General features: G+C 56.5%; 1 protein-coding gene across 1 annotated transcript; it reads right to left on the bottom strand.

Moving 5' to 3' along the window:
• Window positions 1-547: 547 nt before the first annotated feature.
• CX3CL1 (C-X3-C motif chemokine ligand 1) lies at window positions 548-12173 on the bottom strand. The gene is made up of 3 exons (XM_075537362.1): window positions 11973-12173; window positions 5512-5632; window positions 548-3657 (listed from the first exon to the last, which is right to left on the bottom strand). Exons 1-3 carry the CDS (start codon window positions 12040-12042, stop codon window positions 2598-2600), a joined length of 1251 nt encoding a protein of 416 aa, XP_075393477.1. The 5' UTR covers window positions 12043-12173; the 3' UTR covers window positions 548-2597.
• Window positions 12174-12189: the final 16 nt, after the last annotated feature.

Genomic DNA, 12189 nt, shown 5'->3' with positions numbered 1-12189 from the left:
AGGGGTGGAACTGTCCCTGTTTCAGAGACTAATGCTTTATAGGCATCAAAGGAGCAGCTGGTGGTTTCAAACTTCCTTTAGTTATCTGAAGTTAGCAGCCCCATGAACAACCTCTGTATCTCCAGGGCCCCTCAAGAAGTAGACAAGAGCACGTTAATTAAGACCCCAGGGCAGCGGTTTTCAACCTGTGGGTTGCGACCCCTTTGGGGGTCACATGACCCTTTCATAACACCCGATTCACAACAGTAGAAAAATGACAGTGATGAAATTATTTATGTTGTTACTTCATCACTGTCATTTTGCTACTGTCATGAATCGGGTGTTATGAGAGGCATTAGGAAGGTTGAGAACCACTGCACTAGAGTGAGCAGAGCCAGGCCAGGGGCCTAATGCAACTCACTCCCACCCCCAACCCCCCCTACCCCCATCCCTTCTGCTGACTGTAGACACTTGGGCCCCTCCGACCTCTCAATGCATGGCCCCCAGGTCAGACACCAGGCTCTGCCTGTACCTACTGCAGAAAGAGCACCATTATTTCATTCACAAGACTTTAAAATTTTATTATTAAAATACAAAATGGCACAGACATTGGTGATAAGGGTTGGAAAAGCAAAAGGGTGAACCAGCTCCTTCCAAAGTCCTCAGCTGTTGTCCCGTCCGCATCCTGAGGAACTAGCGATGTCCATGGAAGGAGCCCAGCTGGCCCAGCCTCTCCTTCACATATCTGGAGCTCCGTCCCTTGAAAGATCGCCCAAGCTGGAAGAGCCTGAACAAAGTACCTTCAGCCCTGCTCTCCCCGCCTCTGGGCTCCTGAGGGGACACCACTCTATCTCAGTACTCTGTGTCTGGCCCAGGTGATGATGCAGGTGCACCAGTGGGCAGAGCAGCAGGCCCCTCCTCTATGTACCGGAGCTGAGGTCTTCTGAGCATCAGTCCCTCTGCTAAGGGTGGGACCCATGGGCCCCGCTCACACAAGGATCCCCAGGTGGAGGGAAGGGTCACCCTGGAGAGCAATGGGGGTGCTGCCACCAGGGAACCTGGGGACAAGGTCTGCAGGTCCAACTCTGACCCCCAGGTGGTGGTCAGCCCAATCAGCCTTCAGCCCCTCCCAGGCCCCTCCTGGGCCCTCAGCAGTCACAGAACCCCTGACTCATGGTCACAGCAGCCCTCCCAGCACCATCCCTTTCAGACATAGACGGGAACTTCAGGTTCCCTGAGCTCCTGGAAACTCCTGGAAATCCCTGGCCCTGTCCAAGATAGGGGCCAAGGTGAGGGAGAAGATTCTGGATGCAGAGAACAGTGCTTTCACGAAGAAAAGAAGTGGAAGGGGGAGCCAGGCCACAGGACCAAAGAGCAGAGGCTGGTCCTGGGGTGTGTGATCAGGGGACACAGAGGCTGGTCCCCTGCACAAGCAGCCCCCACCGCTGAGCTGTTCTGTGTCTCCTTCCTCTGAGACATCAGCCTTCCAGGGAGCCGGAAGGCCCTACCCTCCTCCCTTAGCTACCTGCTCTGGTAGGTGCCAGAGCTGGGGACTTGTTTACATGTTGGGGGTGGGGGAGGGGGATCCAAAGTGGTATCCTGGTCCCTCAGGACCACAGCCCAGTCACCCCTCTCAGAGGCCCACAGGGTGGACTCCCTTCCAACAAGGTATATCCTGGGATCACAGGATCCAAATCCATGCCAACCAACATGGCTTGGTTAAGGTACTCTTTCGAGGCTACCTCCAGGAGTAGGCATTTGAATCGATTGGTTATGCCTGTCAGGGACACTTGTGTGATTTTTGCTTTTGTTTTTTAACCGGGTATCTCCTCTCCATTCTCTCATCCAATGATTTCCTTCCAAAATGGAAATCAGAGGCACTCAGTCAGGTGACTGCCGTGTGGGGTTGGTGGCAGACCTGTGGCTCAGAGGCCAATCTTCACACTCATGCCCCACAAGGACCAGGAGGAAGAGGGACGCCATGCGACTTGCAGCTCCTGCAACGCCGACTGACAGGGGGATGGGGCCTGGACTGGGATGCACCCTGAAAACACCACACTAGCCTCATGCAGAAATATTTTTCAAAGACGTGTCCCCGGCTTGGGGGTGGGTTCTATACAGGGGACAGGGAGAGATAGCACCGCAGGTGGCCGGGGGTGGGGGTGGGCACTGGCGACTGCAGTGGGGACAGAGAGACAGGACGAGTCTGAGGGAGGGTGGGGTGGGGGCCTGGCCTGAGGCTCATTGGTCAGATGTGGGTGAGTGTGGTCCCCACTTGGGGGGCACGGGTCTGAGGGGCTGGGCTTTCAATAAATAGCTGTTCATTGGAGCTGGGGCAGCATCTAAGGGAGCCTCTAGCCAGCCAGCAGCAGAGGGAACTTTTTGGAGCCGGGGACATTGGAGTGTGGCGTTGTTGAAGCCATGCCCCATCCCCAGGGAGTCTCCGAACGGTCAAGGTTGGTGTCCTGGAGTGTAACTGGGAGCCGGAAGCCATCCCACCTCCCTGCTCTGAGCAGCCCAACTCCAGCCAGACCCTTGGATGAGAGTGGCGATGAGGATGGGGGACCCCAGGCAATGGTCTGAGTTACACAAGTGGGAGTAGGTGGGTGGACACTCACTCACACGGGCACCAGGACATACGAGTTACTGCCACAGCTCCGGGGGACATAGCGAAGCCCTTCCACCATGTCTCCCGCCATCTTGTGGGAGCAGCCCTGCAGGCTCTGGTAGGCGAACATGGCCACCCCCAGGCAGAAGAGGAGGCCCAGGAAGGCCAGGAGCCCGACTGCCTGCCTCCGGGTGGCCGCCTGGGCATCGGGGACTGGAGTGATGAGGATACCCAGCCTTTGGGGATCCACGGTGGCATGAATGGGCTCATCGGTGTTGGAGGTCCAGCTGCCTTCAGCCTCCAGCTCCCTGCTGGGGACCCCCTCAGAGGACACGGGGACCACAGAAGTGTGAGCCATGCTGCCAGGACCCCAGTCCAGAAATGCGTCCGTGTGAGCGGGACCAGGACCCATCTTTTTAGACTCTGGGGCGCTCTCCAGCGTGGGGCTCCACTCCTCAACCCGCACAGATTGGCCCCCAAGCCCAACGGTGTTCTCCAGGGCTGGGTGTGAAGAGGTGAGGGCCTCGGTGGGGGGGCCCTGGGTGGGGAAGACCTCGGTGGTGGGGCCCTGGATGGTGGGGCCCTCGGTGTGGGGGGCTTGGGGGGCCTTTCCCGCTGCCGGGAGGTCTGATCCCGGCTGGTAGGCGGTGGAGGAGAGAGGGGTAGAAACGGCAGCCACCCAAGAGAGCAGCTCAGTTTCCACGGGCCCCGTTGGAGGTCCTTCCGCTTCAGCCTTTGAGACTGAGGGGGAGCTGGTCCCTGAGGAGCCAACCGCCCCTCCGGTGGGCAGGTCTGGGGACATCCCCCAGGCCTTTTCTGTCTCCAGGGAAGGAGGCGTCAGCTCCAGGCCATGGCTGCCCGGGGTGGTGACTTCAGGTTCAGACAGGGCAGACTGGTGCTCTCCCCTGGTGGCCAGGGTTGTCCTGGGCTCCCCGCCACCGATCTGCTTCTCAAAGGTGCCGCCATTGGAGGTCAGAACACCGGCCCGGCGGTCCAGATACGCCATGGCCTCCTGGACCCATTTCTCCATGGGATTAGCGCAGAATAACTTTTGCTTCCGGGTCTCCAAACTACAAGGGAGACAGAGACCCACTGATGTCCAGACCCCAGGCCAGGGGGGACAAACCTGGCTGCAAACCCTGCCTGTGCTTGTTACCTGCCAGGTCTCCTCACCTGAGACTGAGGGACCCCAGGAGCGGGAATAGACACGGTCAGGTGACCGGCTGTCCTGAACACATTGGGACTGAGCCCCTTCCGGGCAGGGGACTTTCGATTTTAAAACCAGGAAAGTTCGGGCTGGCCGGTGTGAATTGGTCATCCTATTATGTTGTCATACAGTGCAAGCATCCATGTGGACTCACAGTCACTCTGTGGGACAGGGTAGAGCTGCCCCTGTGGGTCTCCGAGATGGTAACACCTCATGGGAGTGGACAGCGGCTGTTGGTTTTGAAGAGCCGACCTTGGGGACTGAAGCCCAGAGCATAATGCTATGCCATCAGGCCTCCTTGGCTCAGCCTGAGCACTGAGTCATCGCCCGAGGACAAGAACCACACGGACATTGGCATCATATCGCCACAAAGGCTCTGGGTTATGTCCCGGATTTGGGGTGACTTCATAAGTGCTGTCCTCTCAGGAACCGTGGCACTGGGTGGTCAGGCCTCCGCTCCGCAAAGAATCAACCTCACAAGTATCTTCATTGACACCTGTGGGGGTGTGGCTCCAGGCTGCCCCCTGGGCCCGACCCCTGCTCTGCAGTGAATGCCCCTGGGCTGCCAGGCCACCAAGGGAACTAGAGGCATCTGTATGGTTGCCCTGTCGTGACCCCATTTTCCAAATATTGAGCTTTCCCCGAAGCTGTGATAGACAGGGACTGGTTCCCTGCCCAGGTCCTACCTCAGAGCGGACTTCTGCCCTGTGCCACAGCTGGGCTGGGCATTTTGCCCGTAGTAAAGCCTGATCCCATGCTGCTTGCTTTGTACCAAGCTCACCCCATTTTACAGACGTGAGCCCTGAGGACCGAGCCGAGAGGCCGGGGTAGGATGTGGGGTGGTGGTGGTATGCACCTCCATCTGCCTCTCAGAAACTCAACCTCAAGGAGAGGAAGTACCTCACTTCCTTCAGCTGGGCAGTGGCTCCTTGCCACTTCCTGCCACCCAGGCCCCTACCAAAAGCCAGTCCTGGGGCAGGACCTCAGGCTGGGCCATTGGACGGTGCCCACGAGGACCCCAGGACAGTGGATCGCCAAAAGGGCAGGGAGTGTCCAACAGCCAAAGGGATGGTACTTGACCTCCAGGGGTCCTGGGCTCAGCTTGATCCTTCCTTGAAGTCTCCGGGAAAACTCCACTACCATGGACTCGATCCCAACTCCTAGTGAACCTATCTATGGGGCTTCTGAGGCTGTACATCTTGGTGGGAACAGACAGCCTCGTGTTTTTCCTGTGGAGTGGCTGGTGGGTTTGAACCACCGACTCTGGTTAGCACCTCCTTTCTCTCGGCTACCAAAGGGAGCCTGTGATCTCTGTCTTTCGGATTATCAGTAGCTTCCAGGCGTCCAGCTAAGCACTTTAGAGCCGTGACTTATGTCCATTTTCCCAAGGGCCACCCAGTGGTCAGTGGTGAGAGCTGGGTCAGAGCCTGGGACTGGCCCTTGAACCCCAGGTTTCACACCCACCATGAAGTCCAGTGGGTTCAAGTATTGCTTCGGCCTGCAAGGAATGACCCCTCCGTGACTGCCCCAACCACCCCCTCCCCACTCCCAGCCACAGTGGGGCACTCAAGACAGTGCTCCCCGTGGCAAAGACATGACTAGCGGTCAGTGATTTGACTGGTGGGCCAGGAGCAGGAGGGGCATTGGCCGAGGCTCTCGTATGGCTGCATGTGGACAGAGTATGGGGGTGTCCTGGGACCCGGCAAGCAGTACATACATGATAGCACGCTGGCCGCAGGATTTGTGGTTCTGTTGATAGCTGACCAGGTTGGCCACAGGGATGGCGGACGTCATCTTGTTGCATGTGATGCGGCATTTCTTCACACCATGGTGCTGACCTGAGTTCCCAGAAGCCCCAGCTCAGTGCACCTGCTTGTCCCAGCCAGAATCAGGCACTGCCCACCCCATCCCGGGCCCTGCCATCACCCTGAGGCCCCTTGAGCCTCACTCTCCCTGCCTGAAAAATCGGGCAGCCATGGTTTCTACTTCATAGAACTTGGGGGAGGTGACTCTTATTTATGAAGTTTTTATAGCCCAACACGTTCTCACGGCGGTCCACTCAGCTCTGACTCCTAGTGACCCTCCGACAGCCGACAGGGCAGGTGGCACTGCCCTCATGAGTTTCCAAGGCTGCCCATCTCTGAGAGCAGAGAGCCTCATCTTTGCCCCATGGGACGGCTGGTGGCTTTTCACTGTAAACCTGGTGGTTAACCGCCCAACTCGGAACCCACCCTGACCCCAGGGATCCATGCCTGCCACATAGTAAGGGTCCGATTTTAAAATGACGTCACTGGAGTTGGTTGGCTGCAGAGGGCGCTGTCACCTGTCAGGTCATGTAACCAGCCAGGGACCAGCAGGCTCTCTGCCAGATCTGAGTTCAGCCCCCTCCCACTCGCCCCACCCCACACCGGGGCTTTTTCCAGCAGCTCACCTGCTCAACCACTGTCACCCCTTACCCACCCCTACACTCCCCAGGCCTCCCTGTTGGGCTGCTGCTTAGTCACAGATTCTTCCAGATCTCAGAGACACACCAGACACACCCGTGTGCGGTGCTCACGCATGCGCACATGCCAACAAAACTCCACAGCATGTACACGCACTTCACACACACACACCCCGCCACCAACACGGGGGCAGGTGATACCCTTTTTAAACTGTGAAAGCATGGAAGGGAACATTTGAATATATACATCTCTAAGCAAACGTTAGAAACCAAAAAGCTAAAGTTTAAAACGAGAGAGATAAGAGTCTCATCCTAAAAACCCTGCAGACGCCCGGCCCTTCAGACCTCACCACTGGTCCGAGGCTCTACAAGGAGGGAAAGCAAAACTGAAGTGGACGTGAATGCTGTCGAGCCAGACGAGTTTGTTTCAAACAAACCAAACGTGTGAGTACAGGGGTCTTCTAAGGAAGATGGGGGTCTGTGGAATGGACGATCCTTTTGCTGCTACTGAACCATGAACTGCAGGCCCCAGCAGAAGGGGTGGGGAGGGATTTGGAACACCATCCCAGCCCCAGCAAGGTAAAATAGGAGCTCTGGTGTCATGGTGGGTTAGCTGCTAACCTCAAGGTGGATGGTTCAAACCCGCCAGCTGCTCCTCAGGTGACTGATGAGGCTTTCTGCTCCCACAAAAGATTATAGCCTTGGAAACCCACAGAGGCCATTTGAGTCTGTTCTCCGGGGCCACTCTGAGTGGGATCCACTTGATGGCAGTGAGTGTGGTTTGGTCTTTGGTAAAGGAGGAGCAGAAGTCCAGTGGGGGGAGTTGGGTGTAGGCATGGGGTGGGGGTCAGGTGGCTTAGGCAGGGATGTTCAGGTGGCTGGTTACCACACTGAGAAAGACAAGGTGTCTAAAGGGATGTTTTGGCACAGGGAATCCAGGGCGCATGACCCCTTCAGGATCAGTGGTGTGAGTGGCCATTGTGGGAGGGTGGAGGGAGGGTGGGTTGGAAAGGGGGAAGCGATTACAAAGATCTACATATAACCTCCTCCCTGGGGGACGGACAACAGAAAAGTGGGTGAAGGGAGATGTCAAAAAGGGCAAGATATGACAATTATAAATTATCAAGGGTTCATGAGGGAGGGGGATCTGGGGAGGGAGGGTCAAAATGAGGAGCTGATGCCAGGGGCTTAGGTGGAGAGCAGATGTTTTGAGAACTATGAGGGCAATGAATGTACAGATGTGCTTTACACAATTGATGTATGTATGGATTGTGATAAGAGTTGTATGAGCCCCTAGTAAAATGACCAAAAATGGATGTTACAGAACTGAAACGTTTGTTACCATGTGTGATATCAACATTTGAGGATGTCTGTGTTATATTTCAGACATTCCCTGGCTCTCCCCTAAAAATCCCAGCAAAATCTATGCTGTTTGGTATGTGTTTGGTGGGAGGTGGGGGGTGGGCAATGCAGAACATGAGGAAGCCCCTACATTTCAGAACTGGGTTAAGGTTATATTGTGTAGAAGCCAGAGAGACTGGAGGGGTTTTGCACCCAGGACTTGCAGGACGGAAGCATGTCTGGGACTAAGCTGATGGTGCGTAGACATACAGGGTCTGGGGATCCCATCTGAACCCTTGGTTTCACCAAACACACATTGCCCATGTATAAATACACATACGAGACATGCAAACACAACACCCCACCCCACCCCCGCCTTCTCAAATATGGGCACACAGGCATACAGGTGCCCCTAGACACACCCACACCCATCCCTCCTTCTCTCTCCATTTCCTCCTCAGCCTGGCCTACTGCCTTGTAAAAGTGGGGTTCAGAGTCTGCAGGGAAGGCCTGCTATGGGGTGTGTAGCTCTGCCATGGGGGGGGGCAGGGATGGGAGGCAGAGTAGTGGTGTCCTGCAAAACCTGGAGATAGGAGGGGACCAGAAGGCCGTCGGCGGGCACACAGGGAAGTTCATCCATAGACACCCTCCCCCCCCCCCCCCAGCCACAGACTGCCCTGTCCCCAAAGCCTCTGCCCTCTGCCACAGTGCTTGAGTGTCCTTGGTCAGACACTAGTCTTGGTGGACACTCAATACTCATGGAATGAACTGCGTTTCAGTCTACTTATTCTTCCTTCCTTTACCCATCCATTTATCTACCCCATCTGTCAAAATCTTACTCATCCTCACCTCCCTCCCTCTCTCATCACTCTCTTGTTCCACCTCTCTATTCACCCACCTACCACCTGCCCTGTCCATCCCTTCCCATTCCTACCTCATCTATGCATCATCCATCCATCCATCCTTCCCCCATTCATTCAACCAATCATTCATCTCTCCATACCCCATTAATCCATCTGCCCATCTAGCCACCTAACCATCCATCCATCCAAAATGTCAAAGAATCATTTAGCCCAAACTGAACAAAATATATACTCTAAGCAAAGAGCATTCCAGACATAGAAAATGTGCTTTCACAACCCCACTGTAGAGCAGCTGCTACTGTCTCCATTCCATAGGTCAGGGCCCCAAAGCTCAGAGAGTGTAAATGGCTGGCCCAGGGACCACACAGCTGAGCAATGGCCCAGGACTCCCCTCTACCACTCTACCCACAACCTTCCTGCTCCTCCCTGCCAGCTGGCCTCTTGGCAGTGCTTGAAGATTACTCTAACGGGCACCTCCTCCAAGACGCCCCCACTGACCACCTGCAGTTAGAAGCGGTTTCTCTTGCCCGGAAACCTCTGCACATTTTGACTTGGTGTTTAACCTGACCTGGGACAGGGGGCCATCTGGAGACCAGGGTGAGAACTGGGCAGCTGTGTGACCTTGGAAATGTCATTTAACCTCTCTGAGCCTCAGTTTCTGCATTTGTTAAATGGGGATGATGACATACACTTATCAGGGAGTTTGGGGATTAAGGAGAGCAAATTGTGTGTGTGTGCGCGCGCTGAGCACAGGATTCATCACCCAGTAGGTGCTCAACATAGAAAAATATGAGCATGTCTTAACCGCCCATCAAATTGGAGGCCCTCTGCGGGTAGAGACAGGCCTTGTTCGCCACAGGGGGCCTCACCACCCCCAGCACAGGGCCTGGTACTAGGGAAAGATCAGCATTTGCTGGCTGACTGAATAGACAGTGATCTGGCTTCATTTATTGGCAATAGGGGGCTCTTTCCTACCTGTGTACCAGCACCTGCGGGAGAATGTGCTCAGGGTTAAGTTCAAAGGGGACTGGGTGTTTGTAATGTCTCAAGAGAAATTCAAACAAGCATTTGCTAAATTAGTGAATAGATGGGTGGAAGGATGAGGGATGGATGGATGGACAGATGGATGGAGAGGGGATGGATGACTGAGGGAAAGCCTTCCCAGAGCTGACAGCCTGGATGGAAGGATGAGGGATGGATGGATGGAATATGAATAGATGTGTCATTGGATGGATGGATGGATAGGGAATGGATAGATGGATGGATGGGGAATGGATGAATGATTCGTTGGATGGGTGGGGGATGGATGACCAAGAGAAAGTCTTTCTGGAGCCAGCAGCCTAGATGGAAGGATGAGGAATGGATGGATGGATGGATGGAATATGATTAGATGCATGATTGGTTGGGTGGAGGGGGGATAGGTAGGTGGATGTATGTATGGGGAATGGATGAATGATTGATTGGATGGGTGGGGGATGGGTGACCAAGAGAAAGCCTTCCGGAGCCAGCAGCATGGATCCAGGGGCCGAGCATCCTAGCCTGTGAGACACTGCATTGCTACTGTGAAAGGCATCGACTTGTGGTGTCTCTGTCATCGCAGCACTGGATAACTAAGACGTGTGTGTGTACATACATAGCCCTTATGCATACATACACATACATGTACACACATAGACATCTCTCTGGTTTATCTCCCTCTCGTGTGGGTGGCCCTAGCACCCAGAACAACCCCCAGCACAGAACAGGCATCCACTAAACATTTGCTGAGAGGATGGATGAAGGAAAGAACAAAGCGCCCTCCCAGGAAGCCCTCCGTGGCCCACAGACCTGTCCCCAGAAAGAAAGCCGCCAGTTCTACCTCATCTGAACATCCCCCACTGCCGCTGTCCCCAGCCGTCCCAGCCCAGCCACCCCCGGCGCTATTCAGGGGAGAAAAACGCTCCAAACAGGTTTTCACTCTTTCTGGGGCGGGAGTGGGCGGCGTGCGTCAGTGCTGGCAGAGGCAAGCTCTGACTTGTAGCTGCAGGTTTGTTATATAAAGCGCAGACTCTTCGCCTGTCAGAGCCTGCAAGCCCACATGTGGGGACTGACGCAGCTCCCCTGCACCAGCCAAGCCAGCGGCCAGGAAGCCCCCAGCCTCCCTTGGGGGCCCTCCCTGACTTCCGGATCACCCCCTCTGCGCCCCTCCCCCGACCTCCCCAAGCTCCCAGGTGGCTGGTGACACCTCCCAGGTGAGCCTGGCCCTCCGGAAGACAGAGGTGCAGAGAGGTGTAAAGCATGTGAATAACTGTCTCCCAGCTACACTGGGGACCACGATTAGGGCAGGGGCCTGCACACCCCCCCCCACATCCCCATCCTAGATCCCTCAACAACCTAAGCACTCCTCCTCCCCACTAGCTTTGTAAAAGGAAACCCACCCCCCACCTTTTCTAAAATACCTTCTTAGCATGCCCCCTCACCCTCTCAGCAGGGGCAGTAGCTGGCACCAAAGAGTTAAGGACCTGCCTCCCTGGCGTCACAGCCTCGGCCTGACCCGGTCCAGTGCTCACAGTCCCTCGGGCCTCAGGGCCCATGACAGGCATCAAGGAGCCAGCCCTCAGTCACCTCCACAGTCCCGATGCCCCCCACCCACCTTTTTACCCACCCACTCCCACCCCGCCCCCCCAACAGGAGAGACATACTGAGCCGAGACCCACTGGAAGTTGGGAACGTGTGCTCGCTCACCCTCAGGCATGTTCCCCCCGCTCCCCCCCACCTGTATCTCCACCTGTCACATGCCTGTGGCACTCTCTGAGGAGGGGGCTGACTGGTACCGGGAGGCAGGATGGTCACCAGAGGTGCGGTGGCCCACCCAGAGCCTCTCCCCTACACCCCATTCAATGAGCCTCACCCTCTCCTGCTGCCCCCTAAGCTCCCTGTTACTAACCTCAGTTGGAACACAGCCCATTGCCCTACCAGGTCCCGGACTCCTGAGAGCCAGGGGCTGAGGGTGAGAGGCTGAGCTGGGCTCAGAGGACCACAAGGTGGTGGGGAAGCATGGGCTACAGTGACCTTGACCTTCACTGATCCTGGGTCCCCAGCTTCCTTGAAATCAGGGTAGAGTCAAGCCCTACCTGGGCCCTGGCCAAGGACTGCAGGTTTCCCACTAACCCTGGGTGAGAAGGCCCAACTCACTGGCTGTCAGGTCTTCCCACAGGCCCAAGGCCCACCAGGAACTTCCTTGGGGACTCCCTCACCAGGCACCATGGACCGCCCCCCCCCCCTCCACATCCACACCACCTCTCCTCCAGGCCTGTGGTAGCCACCTTGCTCCCTAGCTTGGGCAGTGCCAGCCCCTGGAGGTAAATCCATCTGGCAGAGAGGCAGCTCTGTATCAGGCCAGCGGGAAGGGAGGTCCATACCCTCCCAGCATGTCCCTCAGAAGGGTCAGCGTTCAGGCCACCAGCGAGGTTCAGAGGGCCCCCAATGGGGCTCGGAGGTAGGCTGAAGACTCCCCCACCCTGCTCCTGCCCAAGTCCAGGTCCCACTCACCGGCTAGCAGGACGGTCAGATGGCTGAGGACAGCCAGGCGCAGCAGCCAGGAGCACGGCAGGAGAGTCATGGCTGAGGAGGTGGATGGGGAGTCCAGGCGGGGCGCGGCTGGCGGCCAGGGTCGGGCGTCCGCGCTCAGTGCCGCCTGAGCTCTGCTGCTTTTTATAATGGAGCTCTCGCTCGCTCGCCTCCGCCTCCCGCCCCTGCAGACAGGCGA

The sequence above is a fragment of the Tenrec ecaudatus genome, chromosome 18 (genome assembly GCF_050624435.1).
Source record: "Tenrec ecaudatus isolate mTenEca1 chromosome 18, mTenEca1.hap1, whole genome shotgun sequence".
NCBI lineage: Eukaryota > Metazoa > Chordata > Mammalia > Afrosoricida > Tenrecidae > Tenrec > Tenrec ecaudatus.
The sequence above is the reverse complement of the archived record's forward strand: the minus strand, read 5'-3'. Positions and strand labels throughout refer to the sequence as shown.